We start from the raw sequence: 23,040 nt of genomic DNA, 5'->3' as shown, positions 1-23,040 counted from the left end.
ATATAGAGATGGACCCTAATGAGCTAAGCGGAGCCACCAAGTGGAGAACAGAGCTGTTACATCAAGCCCTGCCTACCTGTGCCCTCCAGCCACATCCCCCAGAAGACCAGCACAAATCCCTTCCAACTGCTTAGTCTATGGACTAAGTATGGTTTAAACTTAAGTGACCATAAACTTAATGAAGAGACTCCAGCAAAAATTCCTAGATCTGATAAATGAATTCAGTAAGGGCGCATGATACAAAATCATGACTAAGTAAGGTTGCATGATACAAAATGCAGAAATCTACTGCATTTCTATACACTGATATTGAGCAGATAGAGAAATTAAGAAAACAATCCCATTTACAATTGCACCAAAAATAAAAAAATACCTAGGAATAAACTTAACCATGTAGATGAAAGATCTGTACTCTGAAAAGTATAAAACACTGATGAAAGAAACCGAAGATGACACAAATGGAAAGCTATTCCATGCTCATGGCTTTGTAGAATACGGTTAAAATGACCATACTACTCAGCAATTTCCAAATTTAATGGAATCCCTATCAAAATACCAACAGCATTTTTCAAGGAACTAGAGCAATTAATCCTAAAATTTTTATGTAACCACAAAAGACAATAAATGGCCAAAGTAATCTGGAAAAAGGACAATACTCGAGGTTATCACAATCCTAGATTTCCAGGTACATTGCCAAGGTCTAGTAATCAGAGCAGTATGGTGTCGTACAAAAACAGATATATAGATCAGTGGAAGAGAATAGAGAACCCAGAAATAAACTCATGATTATATGGTCAATTAATCTTCAGCAAAAGAGGCAAGAATATTCAATGGGAAAAAAGTTTCTTCAACAAATGGCGTTGGGAAAGCTGGGCCACTTTCTTACACCATACACAAAAATAAAATGAATTAAGGAACTTAAATGTGAGACCTGAAACTACAAATCCTAGAAAGGAGGACAGGGAATAATTGGATACTGGCCATAGTGAAATTTGTCTAGATCTGTCTCCTGAGGCAAGAGAAACAAAAGGAAAAATAAACTATTGAGACTATTCAAAATAAAAAGCTTTTTCACAGCAGAGGAAACAACCAAAACCAAAAAGACAACCTACTAAATGGGGGAAACTTTCTGCAAATAATATATCTGATAAGAGGCTTGTATTCAAAATATATAAAAACTTATACAGAAGTTAACACCAAAAAAAATACCTGGAATAATCCAATTAAAAGTGAGAAGACATGAACAAACAAGTCTCTAAAGACGACATACAGATGACCAAAGAACACATGAAAAGTCACTCAACATCACTCATCATCAGGGAAAGACAAATCAAAATCACAATGAGATATCACCTCACATCTGTCAGTGTTTTAAAATAAAAAACACAAGGGGTGCCTGAGTGGCTCAGTCAGTGAAGCCTCCAACTCTTGGTTTCCTCTCAGGTCATGATCTTGTGGTTTGTGGGTTCGGCTTGGGATTCTGTCTCCCTCTCTCTCTGCCTCTTCCTTGCTTGCTCTCTCTCTCTCCCTCCCTCAAAGAATAAACAAACATTAAAAAAATTAAAAATTAAAATAAAAAACAAGGTGAGGATGTAGAGAAAAAGGAACCACAGTGCTCTGTTGGTGGAAATGCAAACTGGTTTAGCCACTATAAAAGATAGTATGGCGGTCACTAAAAAAATTAAAAATAGATTTACTATATATGATTCAGTAATCACGCTACTGAGCATTTACCCAAAGAATACAAAAACACTAATTTGAAAAGATTTGTGCCCTTCTATGTTTATTGCAGCATTATTTACAACAGCCAAATTATGGAAGCAATCCAAATGTGCACTGACAGATGAACGGATAAGGAAGATGTGATGTGTATTTATAAACTCACACTGGATTATTACCTAGCCATAATAAAGACTGAGATCTTGCCATTTGCAACAACATGGATGGATCTAGAAGGTATAATCCTAAGTGAAACCAGTCATTCAGAGAAAGACAAGTACCATGTGATTTAATGTACATGTGGAACTTAAGACATAAAACAGAAAAAAAGAAACCAAAAAACCCACTCTTAAATATAGAGAATAAATATATATTATTACCAGAGGGAAGGTGGGTGGGAAATGAGTGAAAGGGATTAAGAGTACATTTATCATGATGAGCACTGAATATAGAATTGCTGAATCACAATGTTGTACACCTGAAACTAATATAACACTATGTTAATTACATTGGAATAAAAAAAAATCTAAAAAACAAAACAAAACCAAAAAAAACCACAATGAGATACCCAGTAGGATGATTATAATAATAATTTTAAAAATGAAAACAGTTAAGTCTTGGTAAGAATATGGAAAAATAAGAACCGAAATATGGCAGAACAGCATGGAGACCCTCAGCTTCTCTCATCCCTGAAATGCAGCCAGATCAGCACCGAACCATTTTGCACACCCAGGAAATGATCAGAGGATTAACACAACAATCTGCATAACCTGAGCCCAGAAACTGGCAGCTACACAGTGCAGAGAGGAAAACTGGGGGAGAGAAAAGCCGCAGACAGTAGAGAGCTGTTTTGGCAAAGGCTGAGGGTAAGAGTGCAGTCATCAGGAGAGTGCAGGAAAAACACTTTTTCACAAGCAGCTGGAGACAAAGAGAAAGAGAAAGAGTGAAACCGTTTGTGGGAAACTGAACAAGAAATCTCTTCCCCAAAGCCACTGACAGGAAGAAAGGAGAGAGTTTCAATACCAACAAGATTCTATAAATAGTGGCACAGAGAGTCTGATGTTCCAGAACTTGGTGCCCAGTGGCACTCTGGTGAGGAAGTAGGGCGAATTCCCAGGAGCAGGCAGCGTGGTCTGAGGGGTCCGTGTGCCACATGGGGAGAAGTGGTTCCGCTGCTTGGAGTGAATTTGGTAGAGGCCATACAGCCTCCCCACAGGGAAAGGTCCCAGCAGACCCCAGAGGGCAGTCATATTTTCTGGTATTAGGACAAAGTCACCAGAGTGTCATGAAATCTGGTGCTGTGTGTTGTGATCTGCCACAATCTCTGAACCTCTGCTGCTGCGTGATGGCATGAACATTTTCTGGGGCAAGACAGCCCCACATCGTTGCTCAATGAAACCCTACCCCAAAGAGCTGACGTGGGTCCAAGCCACAGGGATCTCTAAAGTGTGTGATTTTGAAACATAACCCCATGTGAGATAAAACCCTGGAGGGAGGTGCGACCTGGCAGGTGGACAGGTTGGACGTGAGCAGGGTAGAGGCGGGGGGTGGAAGGAGTCCTGAGACCTGTGCTTGATCGTGGGTCAGTGAGAGTGCAAAGTTGCAGTGCCAGAGATTAGGGAGCTGGGTGAAGCCATTTCCACCTCTCCTGTACATGTGCCTGCACCCACACTGATCCATCGCAGTAAGGTAAGCAGTGTCACCTAGTGGAGAACAGAGCCATTACACCAAACCCTGCCCAACAGCCCCTTCCAAGCACATCACTTAGACGACCAGCACAAGTCACTCCACCTGCTTAGTATATGAACTATATAGAGTGCTTCATAGTTTGAGTTCTATAGGAAACTGGATATAACTTCATTTGGGTTTCATTCTGTTTGCTGGTTCATTTGTTTGTTTTTTGCTTCTTTGTTTAAATTGGATTTTTTTCCTTTTTCTTGGATAATGAAGAATTTATTTTTAATTTTTAGATGTTTTATTCTATTTTATTCTGTCAATTTTTAATTTTTTCTTACTTTTTCCTTTTTCTTTCCCTTTTTTCTCTATTCCATAAAGCTTCTTTCAACAAGCCAACCAAAACACACCTAGAATCTAGCTTCATTTTTATTTTGTCTTTAACTTTTAAATTTAGAAGAATTTAGAGAAATTCCAACTCTACAGGTAACACAATGGCACTAAATTTGAATCTTTCAGTACTCTAAACATCAATGGACTAAATACTCCAAAAGACATAGGGTATCAGAATGGATAGGAAAACAAGACCCATCTATATGCTGCTTACAAGAGTCCCATTTTAGACCTGAAGACTGCAGACTGAAAGTAAGGGGATGGAGAACCAACAATCATGCTAATGGTTGTCAAAGGAAGCTGGAGTAATCATAGTTATATCATACAAACTAGATTTTAAAATAAAGACTGTAACAAGAGATGAAGAATGGCTTTATAGCATAATTAAGGGGTTTATCCACCAAGAAGATCTAACAGTTGTAAATATTTAGGCCTCCTACATGGAAGCAAACAAATATGTAAATCAATTAAACATAAACATAAAAAGTCTTATTAATAATAGTACCATACTAGTAGGTGACTTCAACACCCCACTTATAGCAATGGACAGATCATCTAAGCAGAAAATCAACAAGTAAACAACGGCTTTTAATGACACACTGGACCAAATGGACTTAACAGATACATTCAGAACATTTCATCCTAAAGCAGCAGAATACACATTCTTCTCGAGTACATATGCTACATTCTCTGGAACAGATCACATACTGGGACACAAATCAGCCCTCAACAAGTACAAAAAGATCAGGCTCATACCTTGCATATTTTCAGACCACAGCACTATGAAACCTGAAATCATCCACAAGAAAAAATTTGGAAAGGTAACAAATACTTGGAGATTAAAGAACATCCTACTAAAGAGTGAATGGGTTAAACAAGAAATTTTTTGCAGTTTATTTGAGACAGAGCAAGTGGCAGGGGAGGGGCAGAGAGAGAGAGGGGGGAGAGAGAATCCCAAGCAGGCTCCACACTGCCAGCACAGAGCCTGAATGTGGAGCTTGAACTCCTAAACCATGAGACCATGACCTGAGCCAAAATCAAGTGTTGAACACTTAACCAACTGAGCCATCCAGGCACACCTAATCAAGAAATTAAAGAGGAAATTAAAAAGTACATGGAAGCCAATGAAAATGAAAACACAACAGCCCCAAACCTGTGGGATGCAGCAAAGGTGGTTATAAGAGGGAAGTATATAGCAATCCAGGCCTTCCTAAAGTAAGAAAGGTCTCAAATACACAATCTAACCTTACACCTAAAAAAGCTGGAAAAAGAACAGCAAATAAAGCCGCAAAACAGCAGAAGAAGGGAAATAATAAAGATTAAAGCAGAAATCAATGATATATTAAAAAAAAAAAACAACAGATCAGTGAAATCAGGAACTGGTTCGTCACAAGAATTAACAAAATTGGTAAATCCCTAGCCAGAGTGATCAAAAAGAAAAAGCAAAGGACCCAAATAAATGAAACCACAAATGAAAGAGAGATCACAACCAACACTTCAGAAATACAAACAATGATGAGAGATTATGAGCAATTATATGCCAACAACTTGGGCAATTTGGAAGAAATGGACAAATTCCTAGAAACATATAAACTACCAAAACTGAAACAAGAAGAAATAGAAAATTTGAATAGACACATAACTGTAAAGAATTTGAATTAGTAATCAAAAATCTCCCAAAAAACAGGAGTCCAGGGCGAGATGGCTTTCCAGGGGAATTCTACCAAACATTTAAAGAAGAGTTAACACCTATTATTTTGAAGCTGTTCCAAAAAGCAGAAATGGATGGAAAACTTCCAAACTCATTCTGTGAAGCCACCATTACCTTGATTCCAAAACCAGACAAAGACCCCACTGAAAAGGAGAACTACAGACCAATTTCCCTGATGAACATGGATGCAAAAATTCTCAACAAGATACTGGCAAACCAGATCCAACAATACACTGAAACAATTATTCAACATGACCAGATGGGACTTATTCCTGGGATGTAGGGCTGGTTCAATATCCACAAACCAATCTATGTGATCCACCATGCTAATAAAAGAAAGGATAAGAACCATATGATCCTCTCAATAGATGCAGAAAAAGCATTTGACAAAATACAGCTTCCATTCTTGACAGAAACCCTCAAGGAAATAGGGATAGAAGGATCATACCTCAAGATCATAAAAACCATGTATGAAAGACCCACTGCTAGTAACATTCTCAATGGGGAAAACCTGAGAGCTTTACCCCTAAGGTCAGGAACATGACAGGAATGTCCACTCTCACCACTGTTGTTCAACACAATACTGGAAGCCTTAGCCTCAGCAATCAGCACAAAGAAAGAAAAGGCATCCAAATAGGCAAGGAGGAGGTCAAACTTTCACTCTTCGCAGATGACATGATACTCTCGGTAGAAAACCCAAAAGACTCCACCAAGAAACTGCTAAAGCTGATACATGAATTCAGCGAGGTCGCAGGATATAAAATCAACGTACAGAAATCAGCTGCATTTCTATACACCAATAATGAAGCAGCAGAGAAATCAAGGAATCAATCCCATCTACAACTGAACCAAAAACCATAAAATACCTAGGAATAAACCTAACGAAAGAGGCAAAAAATCTATATACTGAAAACTATAGAAAGCTTATGAAAGAAATTGAAAAAGACACAAAAAATGGAAAAATATTCCATGCTCACAGATTGGAAGAACAAATATTGTTCAAATGTCAAAAGTACCCAAAGCAATCTACATATTCAATGCAGATTCCCTATCAAAATAACACGAGCATTCTTCACAGAGTTAGAACAAACAATCCTAAAATGTGTATGGAAGCAGAAAAGACCCTGAATAGCCAAAGCAATCCGGAAGAAGAAAACCAAAGCTGGAGGCATCACAATTCTGCACTTCAAGCTGTATTACAAAGCTGTAATCATCAAGACAGTATGGTACTTGCACAAAAATAGACACTCAGATCAATGGAACAGAATAGAGAACCCAGAAATGGACCCACAAACATATGGCCAACAGCTTTGGCAAAGCAGGAAAGAATAATGGAAAAAAAGACAGTCTCTTCAGCAAACAGTGATGGGAAAACTGGACAGCAACATGAAGAATGAACCAGGACCACTTTCTTACAACATACATAAAAACAAATTTGAAATGGATGAAAGACCTAAACATAAGACAGGAAGCCATTAAAATCGTAGAGAACACAAGGAACAACCTCTTTGACTTCAGCCACAACAACTTCTTACTTGACATGTCTCTGGAGGCAAGGTAAATGAAAACCACAATGAGATGCCACCTCACACCTATGAGAATGGCTAAAATGAACAACTCAGGGAACAGATGTTGGCGAGGATGTGGAGAAAGGAACTCTGTTGCACTGCTGGTGGGAATGCAAACTGGTGCAGCCACTTTGGAAAACAGTATGGAGGTTCCCCCAAAAATTAAAAATAGAACTATCCTATGACCCAATATTTATGCAAAGGATATAGGAGTGCTGTTTTGAAGGGACATATGCACCCCAATGTTTATAGCAGCACTATTAACAATAGCCAAAGCATGGAAAGAGCCTAAATGTCCGTCGACTGATGAATGGATATATATAAATACACACACACACACACACACACACAAGAATACTACTCAGTGATCAAAAAGAATTAAATCTTGCCATCTGCAACAATGTGGGTGGAACTAGAGTGTATTATGCTAAGCAAAATCAGCCAGAGAAAGACAAATAGCATATGGCTTCATGCATATACAGAATTTAAGATACAAAACAGATGAACATAAGAGAAGGGAAGCAAGAATAATATAAAAGCAGAGAGGAAGACAAACCATAAGAGACTCTTAAATACAAAGAACAAACTGAGGGTTGCTGGAGGGGTGTTGGGGGGCCGGGGATGGGCTAAAAGTGTGAGGGGCATTAAGGAGGACATTTGTTGTGATGAACACTGGGTGCTACATGTAAGTGATGAATCACTAAATTCTAGTTCTGAAATTAAAAAAAAAGAAAAGAGAAGAAAAGAAAAATAAGAACCCCCATATACTGCTGGTGGGAATATAAAATGGCGTAGTCACTTTGGAGAGCATTCTGGCAGTTCCTCAAAAGGTTAAACAGAGAGGTACCATATGATCCAACGATTCCACTCAAAAACATATACCCATGAGAATTAAAAATATAAACTTGTACCCAATTTTCATAGCAACATTATTTATAATAGCCAAAAAGTGTGGAAACAATCAAATGTCCATTAATGGTGAGTGGAAAAATAAAATATGTCATATACATATATATCGTTATTTGGCAATAAAAAGGATTGAATACTGATTCATGCTACCATATGAATGAATTGTAAAAACATTATACTAAGTGAAAGAAGCCACACACAAAGGGTTATATATTATATGATTCCATCTGTATGAAATGTCCAAAACAGGAGCTGAGGACTTGGGGTAGAAGGAATGAAGAATGACTGATAGTGGGTATAAGGTTTCTTTTTGGGGTGATGAAAACGTTCCAGAATTAAACAGTAGTGACAGGTACAGAACACTATGAATATTCTAAAAACCACTGAACTGTACCTTTTAATGGGCAAACTGTATGCCATGTGAATTATATCTCAGTAAACCTGTTTTTACAATCAGAGTGAGAAAGCAGAACTGGCAAAATGTTAACAATTCGTGTATCTAGAGGAAGGGTAATAGGAGTGTGAATTCTATCACTGCCTATTTCTGTAGGTTTGAAATTTTTCAAAATGAGATCTGAGAAAATAATGCTAACGAACGGTGGTTTGGGAAAACTAGCACTGTCCTCAAGTAACAGAGGTTTAATTTTTCGTAAATAAGTGAATTCTATGATTGGCAGAGAAGGATGTAACCAAAATCAATAGACAACTAACCGAAGTCAGGAAACCTACAGTCAAGGGACACTCACCTGGTTGAGAAGTATCAGTCCATCCCCTCTTCGCTCGTACACAATAATCCCATCTTGTATTGGGGTCCTTGACAAATTTTCCAATATCTTTGAAGAGTTCACAAAAAGACATTTGGCTGGCTCGATAAACTGTGTAGTAGAGTAGGGCAGCCCTCCATAAAAAGGGGTCTTTTCTAAAAAGGACACTGTGAATACTTGCCAGTCCTTCCTCTGTGGGATTGTTTGGCTTTAGTTCATGTTTTTTACGACCAGTCCAACTATTCCATGGCTGCTGAAGGTTGTTAATACCTCGAAAATAATGTGTGCCTATGAACAAGAAAATGCACACGAAAAACAAGAAATGACATTCTCATTTTAATTCTTCTCCAAAAAAAGATTCTACCAACAGTTCTAAAACTAAACTGATGTATATCTACAAATCAAAACAAAGTGGAAAATGGCCTGACCCTAGAGCCTTTTGTACCTGCCTTCAGAAGGACTACATGTGTCATTAGGAGAGGTAAAGGGAAGAATCATAGGCTTGATGTTTGGAAAAAAAATCTGAGAGAGCACTTAGTTCAATTTCCCTCAGTTTCAGAAGGGGGGACTGAAATCCAGAGGAGTTAAATGACTATCTGTTCTTAATACAGCTACACAGTGCCCTAAAAAACCTAATTTGAAATGAGACATTAATATCTTAGCTCAGGTGAAATGTAATAATTTCATTACTTTCTGCCAAATACTGCTAAGAAAAAAAAACCCATTTATAAAAGAATGTTTTTTTCATGCTGATTTCTGATAGTACAAATGAACAAATGGAGAAGGGCCACCCTACCTATTTCATGCCTCAGCATGCCCTCCAGCCAGTGCTCACGTGCAGTGGAAACATTGATGGTCAGCGTTGGACATCCATTTACCACTGTCATTGAAGCTCGGGAAAGCAGGTCTTCAGTGAGATGAACCACAATCTAAGGAGCAAGAGGAAGAATATAAATATATAAAACAAAACATAAAGGCTGGGCAGAGGCAACCTTCACAGGAAACCACACCCGTAAATCAGATGTTTTTATTTTGCTTATACCAATTCAAGTTTCCCAGAAACCTAGAAGATGAAATGCAGGGTCAATGACTTCTGACCCTTCCCCTTTTGAGCCAGGGAAAACTCAAGAACCTTTCCTGGATTGAAGGACAGTAGAGGGCTGTGCTCTCAAATACAGTCCCCCCTGGCTACAATGATGCAAAGGAAGGTATAGAAGTCAGAGTCCTGTTCGCTGTTGGGCCAAAGCTTATTTTGAACCGGCTACTAATAAGAGGAGGCACTTAATTCTCTTCATTAAGAATTTTCATGAAACAATTCTGATAATCCCATAAACTATACAGAAATGGTAGTAAATAAAGAAAAACACAAATTGAGCACAATACTTCAATGCAACAGAAACTTTAGAGTATTTAGTGAGACTTCCGGGTGCCTAATTTCATGGGCAGATTGGGGATGGGAAAACAAAACCTGCAGAGAAAACCATGTGGCACTGGGAGTTAAAATGCCAGCAGTCAGCATCTCACATCATCCCGATTCATACCTCGCCCATGCAGCCTTCTTTCATCATGTACTTCCTAACGTGACTCCAGATTCGAGTTTTAGATAGCAGGCTGCCACCGGTGGCCTGCTCAAATTTTTCATAACTTCCATATTTCTGTAAAGTCAGTTCCATAATATTGATGGACTGTAAAAAAAACAATATACACACACACACACAGATAATGAAAATAAAAAGCCTTGCATTAGTTTGAGATGAGTAATAAGCCAGTTATACTCTTATTGATCATGACCTGTTCTGTAACTGCAACTGAGGTACCACACCTAATCCTAAACATCTTTCACTCGTTGTCACAAAGTTTTACAAACATCTCTGTACTTAAAAATGCTCTTTCCGTGTTTGTTTCTCCTTCACATGCTGAAGGATAAAGGTAGTGCATACAGTGCCGCCATCTGACAGGCTGAGGAGATAAGGCAGAGGGCTCCTTGGCTTCTCAAAAGACCATTTGGTGGTTTGGCAACAGAAGTCAGATCAGAAGGTAGGCCTCCAGATTAATCACTAAATTATAATTGCCACTTGGATAAAGAAAAAAATAGCCCCAATTTTTAAAGAACACACAAAATAATCCACCATTCTTCTGTGACAATCTTATAAAATCTTAAGTTTTCCTGGGCTAGTCTTTCATAGAAAACAGTTTCAACATTACTAAAAACATTTTTATCTTTCATTCAGGGCAGGATATAACCTACTTTTCATTCTTTATAAATTTTCACATCAAAAGAATATGAAAGTTGAGATCTTTTCTAAACACAGATATACAGAAAAGAAGACTAAAAAAACTAGTAATGAATCAGACGCTTAGTATCTCAAAAAAGCCACAAGGAAAACGTTAAGGACAGAAAAGGATCTACGAAAGGTCTTTTGGGAAAGCAGCTAGAAAATGCAAATATATCTTATAGGAACTAAGACAGAAGCTAGAGAATCCATGCTATTAAGTCTAGTTTCCTACTCTCTGACTAGTAAGGATAGATATTAAAACTACCAAGCACTAGAGTCAGACTACTTGCATTGACGCCTTGGCTCTATCCACCTTCTGGCTGTAAGGCCATGGGCAAGTCACTAACTTATTACTAAGCCTCCTCATTTTTATTTTGTTAATGTTTTTTTAATTTATTTCTGAGAGAGAGAGAGCGAGCGAGCGTGCGAGCATGAACAGGGGAGGGTCAGAGAGAGAGATACAGAATCTGAAACAGGCTCCAGGCTCTGAGCTGTCAGCACAGAGCCCAACACGAGGCTTGAACCCACGAACTGTGAGATCATGACCTGAGCCAAAGTGAGACGCTTAACTGACTGAGACACCCAAGCGCCCCAAGCCTCCTTATTCTTAAATGGGGTAAAATAATGTCTACTTCATGGGTTTTTTTGAGAAAATTTAGTCAATCTTTATAAAGTATAAATAAGTAGTCAATACTTGTCAATTATTACATCATCCTCATGATCATCATCATCATCGGTATGTTCATTCTTTGTAAATGTCACAGCTGTAGATAATATGCTCAACACAAAAACTAAAGAAAACACACTTCAAGTTATAACACAACATATATATCCCCAATGGAAAAATATGTATTACTAAAAAACTAGGCAAGTGACTTAAAGTTAGCATAACAAGAAATGGCTTCTATAGGATTTGCCTGGCTTCTGTTCCCAAAACTGTTCTTGAAAGCCTTGCAATTCAAACTGTGGTCCAAAGGGTAGCAGCACTGACTTTGCATGTGAGCTTGTTTCAGATGCAGAACTTGGCCCCCCACCTAGCCTACTGAATCGGAACACACACTTTAACAAGATCTTCATATGACTCATGTGCATGGTAAAAATTAGGATCTCAGAGAATGGGAATATAGCACAAAGAGGCTACATTTTTTTATATGACAACTATGATAATTAAAAGAATAAAAGTATATAATTAAAAACCCATTTCAGCAGATTAGCAAAGATTTTTTGCATACCCCAATCTAATGATCCCTAGTCATCACTATATCAGAGTGAGAAGAAGGTAAGAAATTTGGCCTTAATTCCAGGAGAGACAGAAGTGGTGCCTTCTATATTGGACTGACATTTAGACATAAAAAAGGTTAAAGAAATTTTTTAATATAACTTGTAGTTATAGGTTTTTAAAATGTGTACTTAATTTCAGATAAAACTGGCTTTACTGGCATATGCTTACTCACTAGAAAAAATGTTGTTATCTGGTTACTATGGTTGACCCCATTTATCTGCAGGGGGATATGTAGTAAGATGGCAGTGGATGCCTGAATCACAGAGAGTACAAAAGCCTATGTACACTATGTTTTTCCTATATATACACACTTATGATTAATTTATAAATTAGGCACACTAAGGGTTTAAAAATAACTAATGAGAAAACAACAATTATAACAATACACTGTAATAAAAAGTATGTGAATGTGACCTCTCTCTTTCTCAAGATATCTTATGGTACCATAACCCACTCTTCTTCTTGTGATGATGTGAGGTGATAAAACGACTACGTGATAAGATAGAGGGAGATGAATGACACAGGCAGCAGCATTAGGCCACCACTGACCTTCTGACAGTATGTCAGAAAGAGGATCATCTGCTTCCAGGGTGAAGTTGATCTCGGGTAACTGAAACTGCAGATGAAACCACAGATAAGGGGAATTACTGTGCTTATTATAACAGATATAAAAGAATTTAGAGAATTAAAAAAAAAACTTAAATACAGGTGTTCTCTTTATCACCAATAGTAGAAGGCTATTAAGTATTCATATTCATAAGCATTCATAGTCATAACAGGAAACAGAAATTTGATAGAAAATTTATACTAAAAAGGTACCCTATAAATACAAGAAAGAAAACATACCTTGGCAGCTTAACAACATTTAGGCAACCTTTATGCCTACAAATTTTTTGATTCATCAAATAATGAATTAAAATAGTGGGGTTTTTGTGGGGGAGGGTGCAGTGATTTTTCCATCAGAATAATATACGATAGCACATAACATCCTTCATTTCATCCCGACTTACATGGCATTATAATGGTGGCAATACTCCATGGGAGCTTTATCCACGTTCCATAAAGCTTACGTTAATAGGATGTCCTGTCCAATCATTCTTTAAAGTGCCTATCCTACCATCATCTCTACTGATTTCTTTCATCATCAGTTTTTCAACTGGTCCAACCTAGACAGATTTGTCAGTGATCACAAAGATCTCCAGCATCCTTCACTAACCTCAAGAAATAACTTCCCAATCTACTCACATTATAATAGTCCCCAGGCACAGGGACAGAAACAGTGGTTAAATGTGTGAATACATTCAAGCTCTAAAAGAAAAAGCAGAAATGTTGAGTGGTCACTTCATCAGTGAATATTTTTACGTTACAATTTCTGCTCTAGGCAATCTCTTAACTGCAGGCCACAAAAATTTTAGGAGTATGATCTCAGCTTTGGAAAAAGGAAAAGGCAATAAGCAATGTAAAAAGGCACAAGGAAGCCTGCAAGAATATACCTGAAGGCTGCCGTTCTTGTTTGGGATGGTGTGATGGACTGCATTGAGGTTTATTATCTGTACTTTTCAGAAGTTTTAAAATTCTTTACAATATGCATATATGTTAGTGTTATGATCAAGAGGAAAAAGTTATTCTCCAGTTTTACTGAATTATGGCTGACAAATAAAAATAAAAATTGTGGGGCACCAGGGTGGCTTAGTCAGATAAGCATCTGACTCTTGATTTCAGCTCAGGTCATAATCTCACATTTCGTGAAATTGAGCCCCAAGTCCAGGCTCTATGCTCACAGTGTGGAGCCTCCTCAGGATTCTCTCTCTCCCTCTCTCTCTCTGCCCCTCCCCCATTCATTCACATGTGTGTATGTGCTCCTGTGCTCCCTCTCTCAAAATAAACAAACTTAACCTCTCTCAAAACAAATAAACTTAAAAAATAACAACTGGGTATATTTAGGTTGTATCATGTGATGTGTTCTCTTAAAGGCATACAATGTAATGAGTTAATATATGTATACATTGTGAAATGATTACCACAATCAAGTTAATTTACACATCTATCACCTCATGTAGTTACCGTTTTTTTGTGTGTGTGGTAAGAACATTTAAGATCTTAGCATATCTCAGGTATACAATACAGTATTATTATTTTTAAGTTTTTAAAATTTATTTTGAGGAACTGTGAAAGAGAGAATCCTAAGTAGGCTCCACACTGCAGCACAGAGCCTAACACCTGGCTTCCAACCCATGAACCATGAGGTCATGACCTGAGCCGAAATCAAGAGTTAGACACTCAACTGAATGAGCCACCCAGGCGCCCCTACAATACAGTATTATTAACTATAATCATCATGCTGTATACTAGACCCAGAGGACTTATGCAGCTTATAACTAAAGCTTGTACCCTCTGACCTACATCTCCCCATCCTTCCCAAGTTTGTGATTTTTTTTTTAAGAGGAAAGGAAGAAGTTTATCTAGTCTCCCTTTAGTTCAGAGAATCCCTATCTATACCACCTGGAGCATTAAGCTTTCACATACCTTGTCCACAGAGCAAACTACTTCTAAAAGGCAATAAATTTCACGTCAAATCTCTCTTCTCCATTAATATCATCATTTAAGTTACTTGGTGGAGAATTAAAACAAGAAGGGGCTTAATTATTTTGCTCCAATCATCACTTTCTTTGTTTTTAATTTTTTTAAGTTTATTTATTTTGAGAGAGAGAAAGAGCGCATGTGCATATGAGAGGGAGAGGAGCAGAGAGAAAGAGAGAGAGAGAGAGAGAACATGTGCACATGAGAGGGAGAGAAGCAGAGAGAGAGAGAGCAAGAGAGCGCATCCCAAGCAGGCTTCGTGTGCTGTTGGTGCAGAGCCCAATGTAGGGCTCAAACTCACTAACTGTGAGATCATGACCTGAGCGGAAGTCAAGAACAAGATGCTTAACCAACTGAACCACCCAGGTGCCCCTCCAATCATCACTTTCAATTTGCTATCCAGGATATCACCTTCCTATGTCTAAATATCTCAACCAGTTTCCTTAGCTTTCCAATAATTTTCAAGTATTAAAAAAAACAAGTACACTTGAAGTCAATTTAATCGACTTTAAAATGTCAATTACATATACTTTAAAGCTCCTTCCCCTGAGGCCTAAAGAACCTTCCCTGGGAAAGAACAGTATAATGGCAATTTGATTCTCATTCCTCCTCAGTTTTCTGGGCCCCTCTTTCCCTTGAGTATACTGCGGGCTGGAGAAAGGAAATAACAATTCCGCTGTAACTGGTTGGGCCATGGTCCTCCTTTGGTGACTTGAGGGCTGGCGCAGCCCTGTCCTAGCTGGCGCCTCCACTGCCGCATGGCTCACTGCAAGAAGCCCCCGGAGTGGACTAATAAGAAAACCCAGTAGGAAAACCCAAAAGACTTCACTGATTCTATACTCATTTTATGAAATACATGCAGTCAGTGACAATAATGCTGACAAAAAGAAACGCTGATAGTTTTTAATGACGTGAGGAAAAACAGGTATGTAAAGTATATACTAACCTCAATTACGAACACTAGGGCTGGGACAAGGAAAACACACTAAATGTCAATAGTGATTATCTGTTGGTGACAGAATTATGGAATTTTATTCTCTTATCTATGCTTTTCTAAGTTTCTATACTGAACATATATTTCTTTTATGATTGGAAACCTAACGTTTAAGTGCCCTCTACTTCGTAATCTCCAGGTCTTTCTATTTACCGCCGACTTCTTCCCACTTGCCAGTTAGTCAATCGTTGATATCTTTTCTCTGGAGAATTTGTGTTTTAAAAAAAGAATGCATGGGGTAAAAGTCTTAACAATTCAAACAAATATTTATCTATGGGTTTTTAGGCAGAGCAGACTGCTGGTCTGGAAGAGTTGGTCTGGCCTGTATTCTCGAGANAATGCATGGGGTAAAAGTCTTAACAATTCAAACAAATATTTATCTATGGGTTTTTAGGCAGAGCAGACTGCTGGTAGGAAGAGTTGGTCTGGCCTGTATTCTCGAGGCCTGCTCATGGAGTAAGCAGCCACTTGCCTCAGCCAGATGGAAATATAGTCCTGAATTACCTATAAATATCAAATATATTCTCTGCTGCCTTCCAACTGTAAGAATAGGAAATATAAACAGTAAGCAATCAGACACTACACAGTTTTACTGATCAATTTTTAAACTTTTGGAACCAAAGCACCTTAATATATACACAACCCTATTGCCCAGGTCTTAGTTCCCTACTCTGCAGGAGTGGGGCTTTGTTTCTTGCTGTTGTGTCCATCTTACTACTAGGCCAACTCTTCCATCACCATGTTAGAAAATGATATAACAGAATCTACTCTTGAGTTCTGTAAGAACAGTATCAGGTAGGATATTCCTTACTAAAAATGGGCTGAAATAGACCACCAAGCACAGTTCTGCCTTTTAAAATTGGACCAAAAACCATGTATTTTTTGCTAAATTATGAATCAATACATTATCTCTGCTTGTATCAATTATTTCTGAATTCTTCCTCTTTATAAGAGAATGTTTTAAACCTTTTATATCTTATAAGCATAAAAACAAATTGATTTTCAGAAAGCTCAAACCTAGAGCAAAAAGGAAGTAAATACAAATGAGCAATTGTTCAGTATGAAGGAAATGATCCTATCTCTCCCCTGATCTGGATGTCATTTATGTTACATACAATAAAACAGCACCATTCTTCATAATGCTATATATAGCACTGCTACTACATGACCCTGAATCACTCTTATTCTCCTCTCTGAAACAAGAAGAGGCGGGCCTGGGTGGCTCAGTCAGTTGAGCATCTCTTGATTTTGGCTCAGGTCATGATCTCACAGTTTGTGAGGTGGAGCCAGGCGTATTGAGCTCTGCACTGACACCATGGAGCCTGTTGGGGTCGGTCGGTCTGTCTGTCTGTCTCTTTCTCTCTCCGCCTCCTCTGCTCTTTCTGCTTGTGAACACTCTGTCTCTCAAAATAAACAAACAAGAAGAGTATAATCAGGAAGATGGCAGAGTAAGAGGACCCTAAGCTCACCTTGCCACATGGATACAATTAGATAACACTCACAGCAGTGTAAATAACCCATAAAAGAGGAAGACAGGCAAAACAAACTCCACAACATTGAAGAAGGTAGGAAGATGGAAATGTGGTAGGGAGCTAAACAGGCCACCTGCAGAAGGGAACTGTGGATACAGAGGGGGGAGAGAAACAGACCCTTTCACTGGGGAGCCCACATGGAGAAGACAAATCCCGCACCATTTGGCTCAGAAAACCAGAGAGGTCGAATTTCACTAGTTTTTACAGCCAGTGGGACTTAAAGCCTAGAATTTACCATTATCTGCTGGCTCAGCTCTGAGAAAGCCAGGAAGGCAAGTGAAAACCAAGTCCCCACCCTTAAAGGAACAGCACAACAAACAGCTCAGAGATACAAAGGAGCAGCAGGTTTGAAAAATGCCTGGGGCCTAAGGGAGGGTTATTTACTAATTACAGAGCCTGTCCTAGAGGGACAGACTAAACTGGGAGACTCCTCCAGGAACAAAGGAGCTGGCAGAGCCATTTCCCTCTCCCACCCCCATCATAAACACAGGCCACCTGTAGGACTCACCACACTCACTACCTAACTTGCTTACATCCTACCCTGCCCCCTCCAGCCAGGCCTGCCTCAGTCCCAGTGCTGCAAGTCAACCTCCTCCAGAAGACCCGTGCAAACCTTGCCAACACCCTCTGCCAACTGTGAGCTTTGCAGGGCCTCAGTCCCCAGCGGCCCAGCACCTCCTCTGGGAGACACATGCACCTTATTAAAACTGGGATTTATTCCTGGGTTGCAAGGGTGATTCAATATTTGAAAATCAAAGTGATATATCACATCAACCAGAGAAAAGATAAAACTATATGATCATCTCAATATATAGAGAGAAAGCATCTGACAAAGTACAGCATCCATTTATGATAAAAGCCCACAACAAAGTAGGTCTAGAGGGAACATATCTCAACGTAATAAAGGAAAAAAACCCACAAGGGCGCCTGGGTTGCTCATCTGGTTTACTGTCCAATTCTTGATTTCAGCTCAGGTCATGATCCCAAGGTCATGAGATCAAGCCCTGTGTCAGGCTACATGCTATACATGAAGACTGCTTGAGATTCTCTCTCTCTCCCTCTGTCCCTCTCATCTACTTATTTTCTCTCTAAAATAATTTTTTAAATTTATATATAAAAAAAGAAAAACCCACAGCTAACATTATCCTCAACAGGGAAAAACTGAGAGCTTTTCCCCTAAGGTCAGTAACAAGACAAGGATGTCCACTCTTACCACTTTTATTCAACATAGTACTGAAGTCTTAGCCACAGCAATCAGACAAAAAGAAATAAAAGGCATCCAAATTGTTAAGGAAGAAGTAAAACTTTCACTATTTGCAGATGACATGATATTATAGAAAACCCTAAACACTCTACCAAACAACTAGTAAAACTGATAAATGAATTCAGTAGGGTTGCAGGATACAAAATCAATGTACAGAAAGTTGTTGCATTTCTATACACTAATGATAAAGTAGCAAAAAAAAATTAAGAAAATAATCCTATTTATAATTGCACCAAAAATAATAAGATACCTAGGAATAAACAAAATCAAGTAGGTGAAAGGCCTATACTCTGAAAACTATAAAACATTGACTGAAAGAACTGAAGATGATGCAAATGGAAAGACATTCCATGCTCATGGATGGGAAGAATGAATATTGTTAAAATGTCTATACTACTCAAAGCAACCTACAGATTTAATGTAATCCCTCCCTATCAAAATACCAACAGCATTTTTCACATAACTAGAACAGACAATCCTAAAATTTGTATGGAATCATGAAGACCCCAAAGAACAAAAGCAATTTTTAAAAAGAAAAAACAATTCCAGTCTTCAAGTATCACTATTCCAGTCTTCAAGTTACATTACAAAGCTGTAGTAATCAAAACAGTATGGTATCGCTACAAAAACAGAATGGAACAGAAGAGAAAACTCCAAAATAAACCCGCAATTATATGGTCGATTAATCTTTGACACGGGGCAAAAATATGTAATAGAAAAAGACAGTCTCTTCAACACATGGTGTTGGGAAAGCTGGACAGCTATATTCAAAAGAATGAAACTAGACCACTTTCTTATGCCATACACAAAAATAAACTCAAAACACATTAAGAACCTAACTGTGAGACCTGAAACTATAAAAATCCTAGAAGAAAGCACAGGCAGTAACGTCTCTGATATTAGCCACAGCAACATTTTTCTAGCTATGTCTTCTTCTGAGGCAAGGGAAACAAAAGCAAAAATAAACTATTGGGACTACATCAAAATAAAAATCTGCTTCTGCACAGCAAAGGAAATAACCAACAAACCAAAAAGAACCTACCGGATGGGAGAAGATATTTGCAAATGACATATGTAATAAAGGGTTAGTATCCAAAATACATAAGGCACTTATACAACTCAACACCAAAATATCCCCAAAATAATCCAATTAAAAGTGGGCAGAAGAAATGAACAGACATTTCTCCAAAAAGGACATACAGATGGCCAAAGGACACCTAAAAAGACACTCAACATCACTCATATCAGGGAAAGGCAAATCAAAACTACAATGAGATATCACCTCATACCTGTCAATGTTTTAAAATCAAAAACACAAGAAACAAGGTGAGGATGTGGAGAAAAAGGAACTGTGGTACACTGTTGGTAGCAGTGCAATCTGGTGCAGCCACTGTGGAAGACAGTATGGAGGTTCCTCAAAAAACTAAAAATAGAACTACCCTATGATCCAGTTATCACAGTACTCAGTATTTACCCAACAAATAAAAAAACACTAATTCAAAAGGATATATGCACTCCTATGCTCACTGTAGCATTTTTTGCAGTAGCCAAATTACCAGCCTAAGTGTCCATTGATAGATGAATGAATAAGGATGTGGTATATATACACAATGTAATATTATTCAGCTGTAAGAAAGAATGAAATCTTGGGGCACCTGGATGGGTCAGTTGGTTGGATGTCCAACTCGATATCAGCTCAGGTCATGATCTCACAGTTCATGGGACTGAGTCCCACAATGGGCTCAGCAATGATAGCTGGGGAGCCTACCTGAGCTTTTCTTTCTCTGTCTCTTTCAAAATAAATAAATACACATTAAAAAAGAAAAAGAAAAAAAAATGAATGAAATCTTGCCATTTGTAACAATGTGGATGGATCTAGTAAGGATAATGCTAAGCAAAATAAGCCAGTCAAGAAAGACAAATACTGTATGATTTCACATACATGTGGAATTTAAGAAACAAAATGAAACGAAGAGGGGGAAAAAAAGAGAGAAAGAGACAAACCAAAAATCAGATTCTTAACTATAGAGACCAGAAGGTCAATAGTAAGGCAGGTGGGTGGGGGAATGGATGAAACACAGGTGAAGGGGATTAAGAAGACACTTATTTTGATGAGCACTGAGAAATATAATTGTCAAACTGCTGTATTTTACACCTGAAACTAATACACCATACAGGTTAACTACACTGGAATTAAAATTTTAAAAATTTATAAGAAAGGAGATATTACACACACACACACACACACACACACACACACACACACAGTAATCAAATTCTTTTCAACAAATGGTGCTAGGGCAATTGGAAGGCTGTATATACAAGAAAAGAAATTAGGTCCCTACTTTATACAAAAATTAACTCAAAATGGATCAAAGACCTAAATGTAAGAGCAAAAGCTGTAAGACTCTTAGAAGAAAGCATAAGCATAAATCTTCATGACCTTGGATTAGGCAATGGTTTCTTAGATGTGACACCACAAGTATGAACAACAACAAAATTAGGTTAAGTAGGACTTCATCAAAATTTAAAAACAAAACAAAACAAAACAAAAAACAACTCCTGTGCTTCAAAGGAATCATCAAGAAAGTGAACAGATCACTCACAGAAGGAGAGAAAAAATTTGCAAATTTCTTATCTGATAAAGATTCATGTATAGAATATGTAAAGAACTCCTACAACTCAATAATAAAAACATAAATAGCACCATTAAAAAAATAAGCAAAAGAACCATGGGGGAGAAGAAGGGGGGAAATGGTGCGGGAAAGGGAGAGAGGCAAACCATGAGAGACTCTTGAATACTGAGAAACAAACTGAGGACTGATGAATGTGGGAGAGAGGGGGGAGATGGGCATGGAGGAGGGCACTTCTGGGGATGAGCACTGGGTGTTATATGGAAACCAAATTGACAATAAACTATTTGTAAAAAAATAAATAAATAAATAAGCAAAAGCTCTGAACAGTTCTCCAAAGAATATATAACAAATGGCTGGTAATGAAAAGATGTTCAACATCATTGGTCATCAGAGAAATGCAAATCAAAACAACGATATACCACTTCACAACCACCAGGATGGCTATCAAAACAAAAACAAAAGCAAAACAAGAGTTGATGTGGGTGTGGAGAAATTAGGGCCCTTACACACTGCTGACAAGAATGTAAAATGCTAATTCTGCTTCCTGTTTAGTAGTTTGAAAATCTGACCATCAATCATGAACCACTTCAACAGTCCTGTGTAGATAAACTATCTCCCTTCTCAACTACAGTTTTCACTCAATGAAAAACTATGTACAATGTACAATAGGGACACTATTATGATACAAGTTGAGTGATATTGTGAAAGACTAGAAATGAGTAGATCTAGTTTTATATTAATATCTTACCATTTACTCAAGTGTCACCTGAGTATTGTTCATTTTACCTTATGCAGGTTTAGTTTCTTCGTGGGCAAAATGGAAATGAAAATTTTTGCCATTTACCTCAAAGAGTTGTTGTGAGCATGAAATCAGAGACAGAGACAACACCAAGTAAGAGAGTGGAGAAAAGGAAAGAGACCGTGAATGTGTTTTGCAATCCATTTCCCATGACCGTATATAGTTTTAGCAGAAGATAGCTGGGTTTTAATTTTACAATTTAAAGTAACGATTTGATCTCCATTCAATCCCAACCCTCCCTTCATTACTTTCCTTTTTAGTAAATTCTAATGTCTATAACTTTTCCCCCACCACCTATCCAAATACCAAATAATCCCTAGGAGATCATATAGTCCTTTCCTTTAGGCCAGTGTTTTCCAAACTCTTTCCTGTAGGAAAGTGGTTAACAAGATATCATTTTTAAAAGGGTTTCATGGCCAAATGTGATTGGAAAATATTGTATTAAACAAAGTTAAGTAAGATTTACAAGCCTTCATTATGATGTACTGTGTGCAGTGAATCTCAGGGATGAATACAGTATTTTGTGTTTTCCAATGTACGTGACTCTCTTTCTCATGCAGTATTCCTCAAATCAGTTTGAAAATGCTTCTTTCAGATAAACATGAGGTGTGTACACACACATACACTCTCTCTGGTACTTTGAGATTCTCAGAATGAAAAGCAAAATCCCAAATACTGAATGAATTTTCCAATGGTGGCTACTACTTCTTGGCAGCAAATTAAGTAAGATATGGATTACTCAATCAGATCATTAGGTCTCCATTTAAGGTACAATAGCCACAAACTGATGGGGACACTAGAGCAGTAGTCATACACTCAGATACCTTTAGCTGCAAGTAGTCTCCACTGTATAAAGCACTGAATATAACATCTGGGAGAAACAACAGATGCATCTTTACATTCCAATGTTTAAAAGAAAAAAAAAAAAAGAAAACCACT

General features: G+C 38.0%; 1 protein-coding gene across 4 annotated transcripts in view; it reads right to left on the bottom strand.

Moving 5' to 3' along the window:
* MATCAP2 (microtubule associated tyrosine carboxypeptidase 2) overlaps positions 1–23,040 on the bottom strand; it is a 58,127-nt gene that overhangs the window by 9,913 nt on the left and 25,174 nt on the right. For 2 of the 4 annotated variants that reach the window (XR_013337884.1, XM_077775306.1), the window contains exons 3-5: positions 10,280–10,423; positions 9,535–9,667; positions 8,721–9,026 (exon numbers count right to left, since the gene is read on the bottom strand). Coding sequence is in view for 3 of the 4 variants with exons in the window: in XM_077775306.1 (XP_077631432.1) it covers positions 8,721–9,026; positions 9,535–9,667; positions 10,280–10,423 (583 nt within the window). In the remaining variant the exon portion in view is untranslated. Of the gene's footprint in view, positions 1–8,720; positions 9,027–9,534; positions 9,668–10,279; positions 10,424–12,845; positions 12,865–23,040 lie in introns of those variants that run through there. The other 2 variants (XM_077775308.1, XM_077775307.1) reach the window with 2 other exon arrangements.

This window comes from Crocuta crocuta, unplaced genomic scaffold (genome assembly GCF_008692635.1).
Source record: "Crocuta crocuta isolate KB4526 unplaced genomic scaffold, BGI_CrCroc_1.0 scaffold197, whole genome shotgun sequence".
NCBI classification, from domain to species: domain Eukaryota; kingdom Metazoa; phylum Chordata; class Mammalia; order Carnivora; family Hyaenidae; genus Crocuta; species Crocuta crocuta.
This window is presented reverse-complemented; position numbering and strand designations above follow the sequence as displayed.